The following is a 20,271-nucleotide window of genomic DNA, read 5'->3' on the forward strand; positions in this document are numbered from 1 at the left end:
GTTACTATACGTGGTTGCATTCATAAATTAACACCAACAATATATATAATATATATCTATATATATTTTTTTAATTTTTGCAAAATAATGTACATTGAATAATTTTCCGCGCCACACTGGTTGAGCTCGCTGCCCTTTCGCGTTGATGAGGTTCGCGATGTAATTGAGTTGCGCGCATTTCTCAAGTTTGGGTTAAAAAATTAAACCAAAAAAAATAATAATGAACGGCGGTTGTATCCCGAAAAACTCTTAAGTCGGATCACGCGTATCTCAAGGGGTGGTGCCACGTTGCAGTTGTGCTTTTTGCCTTGAGTTCCAACATAAAAACTTGTCTGTCATCAATGCTGCAAAGTAATACTTGAAATAATGTAAACTGTGTGGCAATAATGCATTATTAAAGTGGAAGCGGATGAACTAAGGATCACTAGGCACATTTTAATGACCTCTTCACCGAACAAAAAGAAAAAAAAAGAAGAAAAAAGAAAAAGCGCCCTCCTGTGGATGGATGACTCCGAACACCATGGCTAAGTGGAAACAATGCAAGATTATTCTTTGGCTATTTATAAATGTGCATAAGGACAATTGTAATATGACAACTTAGATGATTGCTGCTTTGGTTAAAAATAGCAAGCTTGTGCCCCCCCCCCAATTTAAGTACACGTTTGTGCTCAGCCAACCGTAAATTTCAGACATACTCAATGAATAATTGACTTCTTTCTGTCTTGCTACCGACTAGCTTCACCGACTTGTAAACATGGAGTTGCACTTATTTTTTTTTTTTTTTTTTACAAGACAAGTTTAGGCGTTAATATACTAGAACGCACACGTCACACCATTAGGTACACTTATAAGATCCAAGTCCAGGAGCTGTATCAAAACAATTTTACCTTGAAGATGGTTTTGTTGTTTTTTTTTCGCGTTTGATCCAAAAGATTTTTTTCATTTCTAAATTTGAGGTGTGAAACGTCTTCAATAACCAGAAAGTTTCCAGTTACCTTAATTCAACTTTTCTAGATGAGCATGACCTGGATGACCCGAGAGTCTGCACTGGTAAAAAAGAAAAAAATGGGAGCGACTTTTTTCATGTATTGTGTGTCGTTAAATTCTGCAGACGTACAGTTTTGACACATGCACTGACAACAGAACTCGGTTTTTCGGCATCACAAGGAAGCGCTTGTGTGGCAGTGAAACCCTTGGGGCACGTGCGCTGTGCATTGTGGGTAAACGGGACTTGTAAAAAAAAAAAAAAACGATTCACACTCGTGATAAGTAACTGTGGACGCTTTTGAAAGACTGTAAACTGTCAGAGATTAGGAAATTTAAAGTAAGCATTTTTTTTTTGGCGCGGGGGGGGTGGATGTCACGTGAATGCTGATTTGAGTCAGGGTGTGGATAAAAAGGGGTCGGCTATGCATACAAGTGGGTGTGGACTGACTTTTAAGGAGGAGACAAAAAAAGTCCACATTTATAGTCTATTTCTTTTTCTCTCAGGGCTACGTCAGTTGTTCTCTTGTCCATCCAGAGAACGAAGACACGCACACGCACATCTCCGGGGGACGCGTGGAAAGGAAAAAGAGAGAGAGAGAAGGAGAGAGAGGGAGAAACAGAGCAAGAGGGACGTCGGCTTTCTCTTTGTACTGGATAAAGAAGAGTTGACTGCCTTCCTTTTTATGTAAGCTGAGTTGCATGCTGTAAATAGGCCAATAAGCCGGTTACTCTTTGTACGTGGGAGTGTTTTTTTTTCTGCAGCCCGCTCAACAAAGACAACTCCTCATTTTGGCTGGATTTTTTTTTTCCTTTTTAGAAGGACAATAATCGAGCGTCGATCGCCTCGTGTTTGCCCCCCACCCCACCCGCTCCCCGCCACCCCCTCGTTTAGCACAGCCGGCCCGGGGGGTTGGATCGGATCTCCGTCTTTCTCTCTCTCTCTCGTCAACCCCGAACCGAGCGAGCATGGCGGCCGTCACGAGCCCGGAGACGAGCCCTCAGCCCCGCGTGTATTTCCAGACGCCGGCCGGCGCAACGGAGGAGCCCGAGACCCCCGTTCGCAAGCAGGGACGCGTCACCGTCAAATACGACCGCAAGGAACTGAGGAAAAGACTCAACCTGGAGGAGTGGATCATCGACCAGCTAACGGAGCTCTACGACTGCGAGGTACAGTAACATTGGCATTGTAAAACAGACGCCGATCGAAGCAATCGATCAGTCAGTCCTGCTAAGTAACACACAGTAGGCATTTTGTTCCTTATTTTTTTTAATGGTCACTCATCACGTGACCTCTTGTCTTGCGCATGAGAGGATTGTAGCAACGACTAACCAAGCGGAATGAATGAAACGCAGTTAACGCACGTATCGGCGTTTGCGACTACAGGTTGGCTATTCATAGCTCATGTCGCCTTTATAGGCAAGCCCCGAGAAGGGGAGGCTGCTCTGCAATCTCATTGGTTGAAAGATCTTTAAAGCACACCTGTGCAATATCCATCCTGCGCTGCAAAATGCTCCTTTCGAAAAATATATTTTTTCCTCTAATGCATCCACAATATTCCACTTTAAGAACTCAAGCCAAGCAACACCTTCAAACAAACAAGCGTAGCCAGCAGAACAGGAAATATGCATGGACACTGGGTGTGTGTGTGTGTGTGGGGGGGGGGGGGGGTCCTTCCTGTGAGCGCCCCCTCCCCTCTGTAAAAGCTGCACTGATGATGTATGTGCAAGGCCCATCAAAGCCACGCCGGTGTCGTAACGCTCAGTCGCCGGTAAGCTCGGAAGCTCACGTCAACTCGACTGAGCTGGCAATGACCCACATGCTATTCCTAGCGTGAAGAATGCTTAGCAGGTTGGGGAGTTTTCCTTCAAGAGCGACAGTGAAGGGGTGGGGGGGCACACCTGGTGAGCATGGAGGATACATTCCGTTGTTGTGTGGAGTACCCTCCAGTCAGAAAGTGTCGGGGGAAACTCTAAACACCACTTAAGGTGATTAAGTGACCCGCGGGGGATTTGGGGATCAATGTGCTTTGACTGTCGGCCAATAATGGATTTAATATGCGCGTCTGAGACTCGGACCGGGAAGAATAAAAAGTAGATGGCCAATAAGTATTGGTTGAGGAAAATCTGTTGTTGGTGGCAGCTACAAAAGTTGGCCTTGCACCCTTCTGGGAAGACTACGATAGATTGAAGTGTGTTTTCTGACTTTCGGAGAATGTGTGAGGTCAGAGGTCATTGATGTTGTTCGTCCAAAAGACGCAAAGACACGTCTTAATGAAGTCATTCCCATGACTTGGTTAGATAAGGTTGGGAAACGCCGCCTTACTCGACCTTGTTCCTAAACTACGGGAACGGCAAGGGCAGTTTCTTTGTTTTTGTTGTCTACTGAAGACGTTTGTGTTTCCGATGAAAAAGTTCAGAATCGCAGCTTTTATTTCATGGCATTTACAAACGAGATGTGTTCAACAACTCCGAACAGAAGACTTTTTGTTTGCTAACTCTTACAACTGCATCACGCCTGCGAGTCACTTCAACAGACTGTTGCTTTCTTTATTTGAAATGTTTGAGGAAAACTTTGTTGCCAAACCTTTGTCACTCATCTCCGTACTTCTTGACAAAAAAAAAAAAAAAATCTTTTTGCCTCTTGGAGTATGGCATGTATACTTCTTCTTTCAATGTCTTCATTGATGATGTCACTCCGAATGGTCAAAGCAGAAAGAATTTCATAGTCTAAATAAAAAAACCAAACATTTTGTCTGCCAAGTGACTGAGAATACTGCATCCAAGATCATAGAAAGAAACTTTATCGTGCCACAAGACAATGAAAAAAAAGTGGAAGTCAATCGCCAGACCTTAACCCAATAGAGCAGGGGTGGGCAAACATTTTGATTGGTGGGCCACAATGGGTTCTAAAGAGGCCGGACCAGGAACAGATGGATGGAGTGTTTTGGTCACCTCACATCATCGGAGAAAGAAATATATATATAATTTTAAGTGAAAGTGAACAAAAGCATTACAACAAAATATGTCTTTGACACACCTCATTATTTAGAAAATAATTTTCATTTAATTTTTTTCAAGTTTGGCGGGCCGAATTAAAACGTTTAACGGGCCGCATATGGCCCCCGGGTCGCAGTTTGCCCAAAGCATGCATTTTACCTCCTGAAGATGAAACTAAAGGGAGAAACCTCCACAAACAAACCAGAACTGAAACATGCTGAAGTAAAGACCCGAAAAAACATTTCAAAAGAACAATGCGCCAGTCTGGTGACATCAGCGGCTTGCAGGCTTGATGCAGTTATCGCAGGTTAAAGGTTATGCGGCCAACTATTCACTGCTATTCACTTTTGGTCACATTTAATAACGTCCATTCCAATACTTTGCTTCCTTGAAAAGTGGGTGGCATCAAACAAAAAGTGCTCTTTCTTGAGTTGTTAACAAATCAAGATGCAAAGACCAAGAAATAAAAGCTGTAATTCTCAGGTTTTGTGAGATAATCAGCTTTTCATCAGAAACCCAAATGTCTTCACGACACACACAAAAAAAATAAAAAAAGGAATTGACCTCATTGTTCCAATACCTGTGAAGAGGACTTTATAGGCTGGAACAGAAAAGAAAATAATCAACGAGGATGCAAGTTGAATGAAGCAGGCTGCAAACATGGTGATCCGACCAAGTGGGTGATCTGACTAAGAACGATTCAATTTGTCCGTCTCGTTCAGTGACATGACTCGGAATGCGGCAGAAACTTTGTTCAGACAACAGGAAGATTCAGTGAGTGACATGCAAATTAAGGCAAATGGTTTAGTTTGGAGTTTTGGTTCCTGTAGGAGCCACTTTGTAGTTTTGCGGAAGGACATTGGGGGAAATTTAGGATCCCAGCCCGCGCAAAATGAGTCCAGGAGAAAATGCTTTGTCCTCACGGAGTTGTTCAACATTTATGGTGTGAAAGAAGCCGCCTGCACGTGCTGTGAGGCCGCTTGAGCTCGCAAGCGGATATGAGGAGAACCCTGGCACGTTCGTCTTCCTCTCCTTTTGTTAGCCACGTGCGTCTTTATTAGGGTTTGACACTGGCTATTTCTACGATTGACTTTAAAAAAAAAGAAAAAAAGGCTTGGAGTTGAATCCAAAAGGGTTTGGTAATTTTCCTCATTCGCATAATTCTTTGAAAGAACGCCACCGGTCGCCAATTGCGCTGGCATTCCTGCCTGCCAGCAATGTCGGATGTTCATCCAGCCACCTGCTCAATCAGCGTGAACAGAAAGGAGACTGGCACCATGGCAACCAAATGGGTTCATGTTCTACCCTTTAAGTCACCCCTCCCTTAAAAAAAAAAAAAAAAACGGCAAGAGTCTGATTGTAGCTTCTAGCTTTAGCAAGCTAGTCACTAAAATGATGTGTATCATCAATTCTCCTCACTGAAATGAATTAAATCCATAAATTGGGGCATTCAGATCTTAAATGTCGTACGGTCATAATTATTCAGACGTTCCAATGTGGAAGTAAAACTCGTGGAATGTTGCCAATGGAGTCATTCAACGCTAAGCTAGCTTGTTAACATTAGCTAACACAACTTGTGGCAATTTCTTTAGACAGGAGTGACATTGTGTGAATTAATTGAAAACAAATTGAACATAAAAGAAATGACTGCATTACTCAACCTTTTTTGCAAGTGTACGCGATTACTGCAATAATCACATTTTGTTTTCTTTTCCCTAGCGGCGGTAATTAGCGCCGCTTAGATCACAAGAAGCTCGTTGATTTGGATCTTAAACGTCTTAATGATGATGAGTCTCCAATATAGACTCGGTGTCTAGGAAGACTAAAACGTTCCTCAAATAAAAAATGCACATTATACACAACATGCGGCGTTGTCTTAAACTTTAAACTTAAGCTTCTAAATATAAACCGTGATTGACTCAGCGGGCAGGGGAAAAAAAAAAGGGTGACAACAAAAAGTGGTTGTTACACAGCGGGAAGTCAAAGACCCCAGTGTGTCTTTGGAAGCGAACCGTCCTCACGACGGGCGCGGACACACACGTGTGTGTTTTAGGAGCTGACACGTGGCCCCGTGCAGAGCGCACAGTTGCAGTCGGGACAATGGCGTGGGGTGAATCAGCGTGTAGTTTTGCGCGTTTTGAAACGGTGGAGTGCAGGTGACTAAGTGTGCGGATTCCTTGAGTAAGGTTGTGAGGCAGCGCAACAAATGCAGTGGGAGGGAAGAAATTGAGGAATAGCGGGAAAGACTGAAAACAAGGGATGTGAGTCATTAAGTGGAATGTTGAGCCATTTGGCCATAAAGTTGCAACTACCTACTACAAGTATAAACAACCCACCACGCTCTCCCTATGACTCATGGGTAGAGCTGCCAAGATGAGTCGACTAGTCACGATGACGTCTGCATTTTGCCCATTATCTGCCTTTTTTTTTAACTTTCAAGGCCGATAAATTAAAATCTGGTTTATTTAGGCTCGCTGCAGCACACTTCTCTCTCTCTCTCTCGTATGCTGGTGGCCCTGCCTGCAGAAGCAGATTGGCCTGCCCACAGCACATTCTGATTGGTTCCTTGTGCAGTTTAGCAGCCAATCAGCTGTAAGCTGCCTGTTATTTTTAGTTATTACCTACAGTGGAATCTCCTCTGTTTATTGCACACATGCTGGGATAACTCATCTTTGACCGCCAAAAAAGTGCCAAACTATATAGCTGCAACATTTATATCGATCTACATGATGTCACTTTTTCGGTATTTGGGGGCATGCGGACATAGCTACGTCAAATTTGTACACTGCGGAAGAAAATTCTACACAATGGCAAAGTTGTGTTGCCTAACCTTGAATGGGGATCGACGCCGGGGCTAAGCCAAATAGTGGGGCGGGCCCCCCTGCGGGGGCGTGGTGTGATGCTGGGGGGGTGCGTGTGACTCTAGGGAACATGCTTTCTTTCCCGCCATACTACAACAAAGTGTAATTGCGCCTCCACTCCAGTAGTTGGCAGTGGCGCTCTCCTTGCTCATTGCGCGTAGCTGACTAATAACGCTACGGTGTACATTTGTTTGTGTTTGTTTTGTTTTTTTCTTAATAGTTGCGGCGGAGCGTTTTGTTCCTTCATTCCAGACATTTGGTTTTGCTGAAAAAAAACAAAACAAAACAATATTTTGTTGACCATCTGCCAAAGATCTGCTTTTTGTGAAATGTGTTGGGTTCTATACATGGATCCCAAAATGCTTTGCCCGATTTTCTTCTCACGACCCGGACTGGGTTTGTTTGTCCAAACGTCGGTGTTGGCCGTGTTGAGCTACACGCGCCGGTGACTTCAGTCTTTCCAGTGTTGCGTTTCAAGTACTGGCTCAACTTGACGAGCTTGTCATTTTTGTCTCGTGTCACACGGGTCGGCCTGTCAGCCAAGTGTGATGGGTTCAAGGAAAGCGTTCAGAGGCTGCGCGCAAACAGTCACTCAACCATCAAGTGAAAATGTTTGAATTTGAATCCCGATACCGTGTCGCCAGTGGTGACATAATGGTAATCTGCATTAATCCTTGTTTGTGTGCATTTCTATTTCAATCTGCTCTTAATCTCTGCGTTACGGTTGTAGTGAAAATATGCGCATGCTTTCGACATCCATCGACGTTGTCCCTGGCAACAAATTGGCCATTTTTTTTTTTTGCTAAAATGTGGCAAGCTTCCTTGAAAATATGGTGTGCTCGACAGAACGCGTCCTTCCCTGCTCTGGTGGGATGTATGTCATCCTGAGGCCTGCTTGGCGGGCATGCTCAGTCAAACACGCACAAACGCGCACATTGTCATGTTAAGTAAATATTAGAAAATGATAAGACACAAAAAAAACAAAACAAGCGGATGTATGAATCATTCAATGATTACATCAGTGCACTTCACACGTAGGCCTTCAGTTAAGTCCGATTTAGTCCAATTTGAATCAATCCCCCTCATATTAACATTTATGACATCACGGCTGTACAAATAATATACAGAAAAACACTTACTGACGACTGAGCGAGTGTTGGACGACCTCGCTTCTCTTGAAAGGTCCGACTTGAAAATGGCCTCGCAAGCGTATCTGCAATTAAATCCACACTTTGGCCATTGTGGTTTTAAAAAAGCAAGAATATATTTTGGATTTTCGAACGGTCGGCAGTTACGACTTTCGGTGTGTTGATTCCGCATAACGCCGCCCCCTCACGAGTGAATATCCAATCACAAGACGCGCTCATCACCTTCAGCGTAAGGCCAGCGAGAAGGCCTTACTGTCACCAACTCGTGATCTGATTGGCTATCGCAACTGTCTATCGACGGGAAAAAACCCTTGAGACACAGAATAGAACCCCCTCGCACGATTGTATCTGAAGGCCTCGGACAAATATTGCGTGCTACTGGTATTGTGAAATCTGCCTGGCAACACAAGCTAGCTGAATTCTGATTGGATAAAAACTCTCACCTAAAAATTCAACACTAGGATATAATATGACATGAATATGATCATGATTTCTTGATTATGTTAGGCCAGCAGCGAAAGCCTTGAAGGCCTTGACCTTGTTTCACTATCTCCATTCAATCATCTCTGGGCACAACACCAAAAAAATCAATAAATTGATCAAAATAAAAATAAAATGTCCCACAATGCTGATGGTTGGTCGTGTGACTGTGGATGTTTTTGAGAGACATCTTTGATTTTGGCCAACTGTAGTGCTCCAAAGTGAGTCATGTTGAAACAAACAAAAAAAAAAACTCATTTCACTGCACTCTCCGACGAGTATGGCGACAAATGTTTCCTGGCATGCTTCGAGCCGGCAGCTTTTGTGGTTTGGCTCTGCGTGGGACACTTCCAAAACATTCGGGAGGCCCGTTTGCATTTGATCCTGTCCCGAGATTGCATTGAATGCGGGCTTTGTGTTGTTTTAGGTGATTTTTTTTATTTTTATTTTTTTTACATAAAGGCACTAGACGACGTGAGCCAAGTCGTGTGAACGAGAGAGCGGGAGGGACGATCGGGACGGACTTTAAAGGGTTTGTGACGGCATTTTGGACGCTTACACGTCAGATTGCAGAACGTCGCGGTTGGCTTTCATCAGCCAGTAAACAAAAGAAAAACAAGTGTTGGGGAGGAAGGGCATTGAAGGTGATTAATTATTTCAAATCCATTGTATTGATTTTTGGATTGTGGATTGTTTGTCCAGGCTTTTTCATTCGTTAGCAGCACAACAAAGCAACTGGCCGCTTTTAAGTCCTCACGCTGGAGAGCCGTTCAAAAGCAAAAAGCAAAAAAAAAGCTCGGAAAGAAAATAGACATCTGCAACTGTAAAAAAAAAAAAAGGCAGATAGGAGAAAATGGAAGTCGAACTGCAAAAAAAAAAAAAAAAAAAAAAAAAAAAACCCTGTATTTTGTTTGTAAACATTTTCAAATGCAAACACGAAAGTTCCGGATGAAGTTCACTTTCCAAAAGAAGAAAGCGGGCTCTTGTTTGGCTGAGCCGTCTCCGGTCTGCGTGTCACATGTTGATGGGACGGTCCCGTGTTTGGTCTTAAGTCACAGGTCACATGTGTCTTGGAGCGACCATGAAGTAGCGTGGGACATCTGTGTTTGGACTTTGGCGCTGCTGAGTAGAAGGAGAAAAAGTTTGCCTCGAAGTGAGACGTGCGGCATTGTTTAAGCGCCACGTGGCCGACTTTTTCTACCCCTTCCTGCTTCCTGCCATCACTTCCCTGTCTGGGGTGTCCTCAACCACCCCTCAGACTCCTCCTTCGTCCCCACTTTGCTCTCAGCTAGCCAAAACATTGTTGTTGATGAAGTGGAGCAGGCTAACGCTGAGGCCAGCATCCAGAAGTCTATTTTTCTCTCTCTCTCTCTCTCTCTCTGTCTCCTCTCTCTCTGTCTCTCTCTCTCTCTCTCTCTGTCTCTCTCTCTCTCTCTCTGTCTCCTCTCTCTCTGTCTCTCTCTCTCTCTCTCTCTGTCTCTCTCTCTCTCTCTCTGTCTCCTCTCTCTCTGTCTCTGTCTCTCTGTCTCTCTCTCTGCCCCCTCTCTCTCTGCCCTCTCTCTCTCTTTCTCTCTCTCTCTCTCTCTCTCTCTCTGTCTCCTCTCTCTGTCTCTGTCTCTCTCTCTTTCTCTCTCACTCTCTCTCTCTCTCTGTCTACTCTCTCTCTCTCTCTCTGACTCCTCTCTCTCTCTCTCTCTCTCTGTCTCTCTCTCTCTCTCTGTCTCCTCTCTCTCTGTCTCTGTCTCTCTGTCTCTCTCTCTGCCCCCTCTCTCTCTGCCCTCTCTCTCTCTTTCTCTCTATCTCTCTCTATCCCTCTCTCTCCTGTCTCTCTCTCTCTCTCTCTGTCTCCTCTCTCTGTCTCTGTCTCTCTCTTTCTCTCTTTCTCTCTCTCTCTGTCTCTCTCTCTCTCTCTCTGTCTCCTCTCTCTCTGTCTCTGTCTCTCTGTCTCTATCTCTGCCCCCTCTCTCTCTGCCCTCTCTCTCTCTTTCTCTCTCTCTCTCTTTCTCTCTCTCTCCTGTCTCTCTCTCTCTCTCTCTGTCTCTTCTATCTCTCTCTCTGCTCCTCTCTCTCTCTCTCTCTCTCTCTCTGTCTCCTCTCTCTCTGTCTCTCTCTCTCTCTCTCTCTGTGTCTCCTCTCTCTCTGTCTCTGTCTCCTCTCTCTCTCTCTCTCTCTCTATGTCTCCTCTCTCTCTCTCTCTCTGTCTCTGTCTCTGTCTCTCTCTCTCTCTCAAGAGAATAAATGAAAAAAATTGTGTCCTGCTGCCTCCCATTTCTTGGATTTCTGACTCCCATTAAGAATCACTTTCAACAGTGTTGGAAGTTAACAATATTTAGGCTCATTGGGAGCTAAACTAAGCCTCGCTGACTCATGATCAGGATTTTCCAGCGCCACCAAAGTGCTGGCTGAAAACGCCTGCCTTGCTTCATCACCCGTATGGCAAAATGGGCCTGCAGTGTGTTAGCGCTGACCCACTTTGCGTCTTAAGTCTAAATGCAGCTTGTTGAACATGACGGGTGTCGGCTCTGCTCTTTTTCAGCCGAATCTGGCATTTGAGCTGTGCGATCGTGAAGCTGCTTCGACTACACGCCAAGATAAATCCGATCTGGGCCTTTATACTCATCTCACACATACACACACACACAATGCGTCTGCATCCGTGTTGGTGTAATGCAGTGCTGCTCAAATAGTAGGGTGGGCCCCCCACAGTGCGGTGCTGAGGGGGGTGCGTGTGAACCTGGGGAACATGCTTTTTTTCCGCCGTACTACAATAAAGTGTAATTGCACATCCATTCCAGTAGTTGGCAGTGGCGCTCTCCTTGCGCATTGTGCGCAGCGAGTATTAACTCTACAAAAATGCTATTATTTGTAGTTGCGGCGGGGAGCGGGTGGAGGTGGGGGGGCGCGAATTGTTTTCTTCTTGCTAGGGGGGGCGTAACAGAAAATAAATGAGAAGCACTTGTGTAATGATATGTTTGAAATCCAATAAAATTGGTCAATGGTACTAACATTTACGTTACGTACCACCTCTAAATGAACAAGACAGAGGTTTTAATCCTTTAAAGCAATGGTGGGCAAACTTTTGGATTGGCGGGCCACAATGGGTTCTAAAATTTGACAGAGGGGCCGCACCAAAAGCAGATTTAGTATATCGAGAAAACATAAATGAATAAAAGCATTACAACTAAATATGTCTTAGAGTGTGCCTCCTAGTGGGGATACATCAGAATTACAGGAAAAATAAAACATTAACAAAGTTTATTCATTTAATTTTTTCAAGTTCGGCGGGCCGGATTAAAACATTTAACGCATGAGGTAGTTTACCGTTGCCTGCTTTAAAGTCTTTTTAACAGTTTTGTTAGCCTCTGTATGGAATGATCCGAATAAAAATGTATTGCACATAAAACTAAAAAACAGTAACAAAAAAAACCCCACTTGTGATACTTTGTACAAAGTGAAACGTTAATTTGTATGTTTTGTGGTTTCGAGAAGAACACCTCGGTGCACATTAACTGAAGAGATTAATGGAGTAGTACATTCAAGTTTCTCCGTCCAAATGTTTTCTTTCTGTTCTCATACCTGTCAGTTATTAATGAAAAAAACAAAACAAAACATCTTCACGGAGCTGTTGGGCGTGTTTGGCAAAGGTTGACAAACAGGATATAAACTAATCTCCATAACGGCTTACTCACGTTCACGCAAATTATTATTTTTTTTTTAACTTGGCTGCCCTTTTGGACCTGTTGTGCATTCCTAAGACACCAAAACACAACCCTAACGGATGAGTGGCTTGCTTAACCCAAATAATAAGCCTCAGCAAGATGTTCTTCTTATCACTTAGGAAGCAAAATGTACGCTTTTGTTTGGAAAGACAAAAAACTGCTGAAGAGTGCACATATCTGGCAGCAATCTGTGAGTCAATCATCTGCAAGGCAGCACAAAGGGCGCCGGCGGAAAGGCAGACGAAAAATCCGTTTTGGGAATCCTCCCTTGTGGATCTTCCTTTTCTTTGTCTCTCCTCCAAAGCCGAAGCGCGTCTTCCCGACTCCTCCAACCCACACATCCTCGGGCTCCCCGATTTTGCGCGGACGCTCCGACGATCGATTTCAAGTTGGTTGGTTTTAAACAAGCGCACTTGGCGGATTTGGAAATGGGTTCAAAGAAAAAGAGGCAGAAGCTTTTTTTTGTTGCCACGTTTTGAGCCAGAGTGATATCAAGCCGCCTGCGTGTGCTTGAGTGAAAATGTGTCTTTATCATAGACTAATAAAAGAACGGCGATTGGATTCATGTGACACACACAAGGAGCAGTGTTGGGTTCAGGGGGAGGGGGGAGGTGCACAGACAGCTGGTGTGGGCAACTCGGGCCGAGGGGAGGTTGGGGTGCGCACAGATTCCTGGAGAAGCTCATCAATATAGGACAGCGGCACCAAACGCAGTGATCAACAATCCGTCAAATTCAAATCGACATTGCAATGTGATCGAATCAAATATTCAGAGGTTGCAATTTGGTGTGGGCTTCAAATCCGAGCTCCGGCCTTCCTGTGTGCCGGTTGCACGTTCCCCTCGTGCCTGCTTTTTCTCTGGGTACTCCGGTTTCCTACCACATTCCAAAAACAAGGATGGTCGATTGATTGAAAACTCTAAATTGGCCCAAGGTGTGTTGTGAGCGCAAGCGGTTGTTTGTCTTTGTGTGCCCCCCCCCCACTGCGATTGCCTGGCAACCAGTTCAGGGTGAACCCCGCCTGCAGCCCAAAGATAGCTGGGATGGGCTCCAGCACGCCCGCCACCCTCGTCAGGAGAAGCGGCTCACATAATGGATGGATGGATTTTACAACGTCTAATACTATACTGTGTATTCAAAATTTGAGCATTCTATTGAAATTGTTGCAACAGTTCTATGGCAATTTATGAGTGTATAGCAAGTAAATTCCAGTGCAACGTTTTTTTTTTTTAATTTAAGGAAACCATACTCCAATATAAATATTTTTGCACCTCTTTTCATGTGATTTGGCTGAATATGGTTTCCATTTCGATATTTTTTGGTTTTGTACAACCCAAAAATAATCATTTGAAAAATCGTGATTTCAATTCTTACTCAAATAAACGTGATGAATATTTTTTTCATCATTGAGCAGCCCTGACATTAAATATTATTTATTATTATTATTATTATTATTATTATTATTATTAGACTAAATAGAATAGACAAAAAGACAGATTTGGAATCAGTGCAAAAAAAAAAACCTCAAACTTTAGTCGCATCTCTGACTAAAAAAAAGAAAGTAAAAATGATTTAACCTGTGCTATTTATCAAAACTGTTCAGACCAAACAAAAACAATGTTCAGAGAAAGACGATGACAAAGTGTGAGTGCTTTGTGTGTGTTCTTTGTCTTTACCTTTTGTCGAGCTTCTGAAAAACATTCTTTGTTTTGCCAACGTTTTCACTTGCGGAAGGATGTCTCCCTCTCGAGGTCCCATTGGGTAGCTCACTTTTAAGGAGAAAGGCCACAAATGACTGAGCGGATGCATTTTCAGACAAGCAACATTCAAGACACTTCACATGAAGCAGGTGACAATTAGAAAAGGCAGATGACATTTCGCGCGTTTAGTGCGACACTGTTGAAAAACAAAAAAGTTCTCTGAACTCTAAATCAATGTCAATTATTTCTTTTGAAAGGTGTGTGCAAATTTTCTTTTCTATTAAAGCCTTGATTGTCGTGTTCCCTCGCTCAATTTCTTCACAGGAGGAGGCCATCCCAGAACTCGAGATCGATGTGGATGAACTGCTGGATATGCCGAGTGACGTGGAGCGGGGCGCCAGGGTCAAGGTAGGACACTATCAGGATGCTTTGGACCAGGGGCGCTCAAGTCCGGTTCCCGAGAGCCCCCCTCCAGCTTGTTTTAGATGTCTCCTTCCTCCCACACCTGAGTCAAACCATCGAGATCGTTTTTAGGCTTCTGCAACGCTTTCTGATGATCATTTCAATCTGGTGTGTTGCAGGAGGGAGACATCTAAAACAGGCTCGATCAGTGCTTCTCAATTATTTTCTGTTACACCCCCCCAGCAAGAAGAAAATAATTTGCGTCCACCCACCACACACTCTCCACCGCAACTATAAAACGAACCTTAATACTCGCTGCGCACAAGAGGCAAGGAGAGCGCCACTGCCAACTACTGGAGTGGATGTGCAATTACACTTTATTGTAGTGTGGCGGGGGGAAAAGCATGGTTCACACGCCACACCGTACAGGGGGGCCCGCCCCACTATTTGAGAAGCACTGAGCTAGATAGGCGCTCTTGAGGACGAGGGCATCAGGGTTATTGTAGTTTTGGAATTTTAATTTTAATTATAGTTAGTTTTGATTTTGTTTAGTTTTTTTTTTAATTGAATTTGTTGTAATTAGTTTTATTTTTTTATTTCCTTTCCCATGTTTTTTTTATTGTCTTTTTTTACTTTTATTAGTTTTAGTTTTTTTTTCTTCAACAAAACAGTTTTAGGTTTAGCATTAGTTGTTTTTTTAAGTGTTTTACACGTATTTAGGATTTTAAACAAGAACCATGGTAAGTATTGTGCAGTGAAAATTCAACAAAAATATAGGGTACAATTTATGGTATTAATAATTCGCAGACTTTGAGTCACAGTAAGTGAGTGCCATGCCTACCGTTTCTAAAGTCCGATGCAGGCATGCATGCATGCGCCCTCAATCTAATAAAGATAGGATGCCTTGTTTGCCAAGTTGCCAACTTCGAAAGTTGATTTGTGGCTTGAATTACTGTATTAAACCTGGATGGACAGTGTACCATTTTTTCCTGTATATATTTTTTTACATGGATGACACAAAAAAGAAAAGCACTTTTTAGCTCGTGTTGTGTTTAAATGTCAACAGCTGATGAGCCATTTTTTTGTTAAAAAAAGTGTTTTTTCAATTTTAGTTTTGGTTATATTGTTAGTTCCCGTTTACCAAAATAACCTTTAGTGGGCTTAAACGCTTTTTAAAGTGCACCAGCAGCTAAAAGGGATCCTTTCCTTTTTTTCGCAGGATTTACTGGTAGACTGCTTTAAACCCACTGAGGTAAGTACCCTCCCCAACTTGTTCCAAGTCTTTTCTTTCCCGCCGGTTTTGGCTCAAGTGTGTCGTCTGTGCCGTAGGACTTCATCTCAGAGCTCCTGGACAAGATCCGAGGGATGCAGAAGCTTTCCACGCCTCAGAAGAAATGATGGCACCCCTCCTCTACATCGTCCGTCAATCATCGGCCATCTCTCGTCTTCCTCTCACCCACTCGCTCACCCGTTTTGTCACTCCAGTCATCAAGTGCTGGAGTTTAAGGGAAGACTAGTCATATTTTACTCGGCAGGTCAGGGGTTTAGTCAATCAAGCAACCAGTTCTTCATCTGTTTTGTGTGGAGGTCCTTTTTTTCGATGGAAGTCCTGGCAATGTTTCGGGGTGATCTTTACTGTACACCACCAATGCCTCCTTTTTACCGCCCTGAGATGCATTTAAAGACTGCTGAAAAAATCTGCACTCTGACCACCAATAATAACACATGGTGAATTTTTAGACCAGCGTCATTCAAAAACAAAACTAAAAAAAAAAGGTTTGTACGCTAGATGTGGCTAAAGTAGATTTTTCCTAAATTCCAGTGTTTTTTTTTTTGTTTTTTTTTCCCCGCCCTCTAATGTGCAGTGGGCCTGGTTGCTAAATGTTACAATCATAGCACGTTTTCTTCATTTTGAGTGTTTGTTTCCTGCTGTTCTGTATGAGAGAATTATTTTTTAGCAAAGGACTGGTTCCTCATTTAATTGATGATTTTTTTTTCTTGGTCACTCGCTTTTACAGTCCCTCAACTAAGCTGCCTTGTTGTTTTTCTAATTAGTATACTATTGTATTGTACTCTTCATCCCGTTTCTTGCTGCTGCTCTTGCTCCTTTTCTGGCCGTTGTCAGCCCATTTCACAGTTTGGCGCTCAGCGCATTGCGGTCGCGTGAAGGTGGAAAATTGTCACCAGGGCTGATTTCATGGTGTCCTCCAAGTCGCCGATTGGGTGACGAGTGTTAGGAAAGGTTCTGCTTTGAACATTTTGAATGCTACCCCCCCACGCCCCAAAATTGAGAACCGGAAACACATGAACAAACACAGCTGTCTCTCAGCTGCAGCTGCCAATTATATCCAAGAATGAGCCATGTGTCTCAAATCTCAAGCCTGTCCGGTTCTGAGAGTGATCGGCAGCCAATAGGAGAAGCACAAACGTTTTGCTGTGATTCCTGTGACCAATCCGCAGCACCTGTGGCGGCAACAGGACAACGCCATTGTGTGTGTGTGCGCCGTCACACTCGTGTCCTCGCTCTCCTCACATTTTCAGCCACTTGCTTCTTTTTCCACACTTTCTTTTCTTTAAGAAACAGATGTTGCCTTAGGTATTATTTATGTTACACAAACCAAATAAATGGAAGACATTTTTAAGGTGTAAAGTGTGTTAATGAAATTTTTTTTTTCTTTTTTTTTTTTAAACAAATGAGATTTTTTTTTGTTTGGACTTTTTTTATTGTTATTTTTAGAAGTGAGTGTTTAATACTTAGGCCTTGATACGGTGATCCTGTTTAGATAATGTACTTGACATTTACCATTTGAATACTGGTCTGTTTTTAATGCAATCATGAAACGTCCTGATGCCAGGCCTTGGATTTACACAAACAAAAATCCAATCAGATGCTTTTTCTGGGTGTGATTGCGTTTGCCGTTCTTGCGCTGTTTGCAGGAAACTTTAAGATTGTACTACAAGAGGCTTGGTCAATCAGAGTCAGAGTGTTTGAGTGGATTCTTCTTTCAGAATCCAGGTTTGGATTGCATATACCTTTTTAGACTGTTCATGTTTTTTTTACTGTTGGAGAAATCTGCAAAAGAAAACCATGCACAGTACTGATTATTGCTGTTGTTGAGGCTAAATACCTGCACTTAACAGTGCAGGAAAGAGCTTGTGAGGTTTTTTTTTTGGACGATTCAATCAAACTAACAAACAAATGTAGCAATATCAACAACAGGTCTTGTTTTTTTGTCCAATTTTGTTACACTTTTATGCAACTTTAATAAAAATGTGTAAAACTGAAAGTTTGCCTCTTGACTTTGTCACGGGATGCCTTGACACATGCAGAGCTCTACCGTCACCTTGTGGTCAATATCATCCACATACAGAATTATGAAGAAATGATTCAGCAGAATTAGTTTCAAAATATAGACCTGTAAAAGTCTTAAAAATGCAAGTAAGATTAACATGTTACTTACGTTTGTGAGTACTTCCGGTTATGGGGGCGGAAAAAACGCGTTTGAGGAATTCGCTATGGGTTCATCTCACTGACGGGATCGAAGCTGATTGGCAACGCTAGACAATGTAGTCACGTGACATCCCTGGATAAGGGTAATTACATTTGCGTGATAAAAAAAAAGTGTAATTTGGAGTAATTACTAAAATCACAATTTATTTTCTTTATTGTATACGTCAGTTTATATGTCTGGTGATTCCAAAATAAAAATCACTGCATAAATATGGTAAAGAAGATTTATTTGTAATTTAAAAAAAATAAATGAAAAAAATATATGAAGCGAAAGTAGATGGTTGAAAAGTTCCGGGTCAGGATCGAGGCGGCGGGAATTTGCTACCTAGGTTAAAAACAGTGCGTATCGTCCTTTTTGTTTCTGTTTTCTACTTGCTCATACAGGTCAGTGAACAGTCGATAAAAGTACACTTACTTCTGTTGTAAAAGTATGTTTAAATGTGTAATTATCTTACGAGGTGTGATAACTTGTGTAAAGATTGGATAGAAAGTTCGTTTTTTTTGTTTGCATGGTGCCATTTTGTTTGACGCACATTCAGTTAAGGGCTATTTGGGCGGCTCTCATTATATATTTTTGGGTACTTTAATTAATTTTAATAATAATTTCTTAAAACAAAAACACAGCTGCTATGAAGTGCTCTCCATAAATAATAATCATTCAATTTATTTCGAATCAAACTGATTCAAAAATCAAACACAGGTCCACCGTTTCTTTTGGAAAAGAGTTTATTTTTATTTCCCTCCTCAAAGCTGTTTGCTGAGTTTGCGCGCCTGCCTCTCGCGGGCCTCGAACGCCAACTTGGTCTCCATCAGCTCATCCAGCTGGCGGCGTATGCGCGCCATGTCCAGCTGCGAGGCCTCGCACTGCTGCCTCAGCGCCGCCGACTCCACGCGCAGCTGCGTGGCGGCCAGCGACAGTTGCTCACTGCGTTCGCGGCACTGCGTCTGCATTCGCTTGGCGTCGCGCAGCAGCGACTCCACGCTCACCGTCACCGAGTCAAACTGGTCTAGAGACATTTCCTGGCAAAGGAGGTGGGGGGGCTGTCATAGTTCAAATGTCACGGTGACGGTCCACATGAGGGCAGAATTGTGGGAAATGCCATTGATGTTTTCACAGAAAAGCGTCTAAACGGAATTGCCATCATTAAATTATACACTGTCTGTGACTTTGAATGTGTTTGGCTTTAAAAGGCGGGGCCTAGTCTGGTGAGTGACGTGTTGACGACACTCGCTCAGGTTAGCCAGCCTGCTCGTTAAATGTGCGGATGATGCGTTTGTTTAGTTAATGTTTGTTCAATAAAGTTATGGAGGCATTACAAAATGTTCAAGCGATCTGTATGAAACTAGCTAAAGATGTTTAGCGCTCGTAGACGTGCTGCTGTGTAGCCCAGTTGACGGACTGCACTTATATCTTCTTTTTTTTAAGTGTCACATGTACTAAATTTTTTGTTTAGTACTTTGTATTGTATTTTTTTATTAGATGTAATTAAAAATAATAAACCATGACACTTGAATATTAAATGTATATACTAAAAAATGTTGAGTGAGCTCAAAATTTCAAGGCAACAAACCGTTATTTGATGAAAAATGGCTTTCCCACGTCATTCTCAACGAAGGGTTTACAAAACTGTCATCCCTTGTATTGCCGCCAAACCCCCAATTTAATAGAAGTAAAAACAACTTGCTTGCTTTGTTGTGCTAACACGGTTGCTCCAGTGTGGGAAATCTTACCATGGATTCCAGAGTCAGATCTATAACAAGCCTGGTACTTGTCTTTTCAGACTCAACTTCCAGATGTTCCTCGGTCTGCTCCAGAGTGCCTCTTTTTCTTTGGTCTCCTCTGTCAAAATTCTGGGCCTGTATTTGAATAATCAGTGGGGCTCAAACGCACCGCTTTTTTTTTTTAGGCCATGGAAAAAGCCCCATTCAGTTGCCGGCGTCTCGTCCCATAGCGTCTTCCTGTCACCGTCGAGTGAGCATGTTTTACCTCCGCGCTCGAGTACACTCAGTTAATCCCAAGAGATTAGACACTTAAGAGAGCGAAAGGGAGCCGTGAGATGGCAGCTGTAAGCTTATTAAGTCTATTTCCATTGATCTGTGGCTGGGGCTCCACTTCATGATGACACTTGGAATGCTGATTCGACAACATGGCTCCATTTTTTTTTTAATGTGTGTCCATTTTGTAGTTGTCTTTAACTTGCAGTGAACGGCCAACTATTTATTTGACCTTCCACATGTTCTCGTTGAATTCACCGCACGCTGTGCTGCTCATTCTAGTGTACACGCCTTGTCCTCCTGGGGCAGTATTAACAAAAATGCAGCACTGGAGACAGAAGCGACGTCTCAACTCAGCATTATGTTTTGCTCAAATGGCAGTCAACACAAATTGATTTCAAACCAACAAAGCAAAAACAGTACATTAACTGCAATCACACTACCCTAAACTGCAGTTTTTCTGTTTGACCAC

General features: G+C 43.0%; 1 protein-coding gene and 1 long non-coding RNA gene across 2 annotated transcripts; one reads left to right on the forward strand and one right to left on the reverse strand.

Annotated features, from left to right (window-relative positions):
- Window positions 1-1,497: 1,497 nt before the first annotated feature.
- ppp1r14bb (protein phosphatase 1, regulatory (inhibitor) subunit 14Bb) lies at window positions 1,498-17,580 on the forward strand. The gene is made up of 4 exons (XM_088295035.1): window positions 1,498-2,154; window positions 14,216-14,299; window positions 15,513-15,545; window positions 15,623-17,580. Exons 1-4 carry the CDS (start codon window positions 1,954-1,956, stop codon window positions 15,689-15,691), a joined length of 387 nt encoding a protein of 128 aa, XP_088151161.1. The 5' UTR covers window positions 1,498-1,953; the 3' UTR covers window positions 15,692-17,580.
- A 932-nt stretch (window positions 17,581-18,512) lies between these two features.
- LOC148339070 (uncharacterized) lies at window positions 18,513-19,803 on the reverse strand. Its single transcript, XR_015842918.1, has 2 exons — window positions 19,536-19,803; window positions 18,513-18,824 (listed from the first exon to the last, which is right to left on the reverse strand). It is a non-coding gene; the product is annotated as an uncharacterized LOC148339070 (long non-coding RNA).
- Window positions 19,804-20,271: the final 468 nt, after the last annotated feature.

Source organism: Idiotropiscis lumnitzeri, chromosome 4 (assembly GCF_059441095.1).
Source record: "Idiotropiscis lumnitzeri isolate Australia: NSW breed Sydney's pygmy pipehorse chromosome 4, RoL_Ilum_1.0, whole genome shotgun sequence".
NCBI classification, from domain to species: Eukaryota; Metazoa; Chordata; class Actinopteri; order Syngnathiformes; family Syngnathidae; genus Idiotropiscis; species Idiotropiscis lumnitzeri.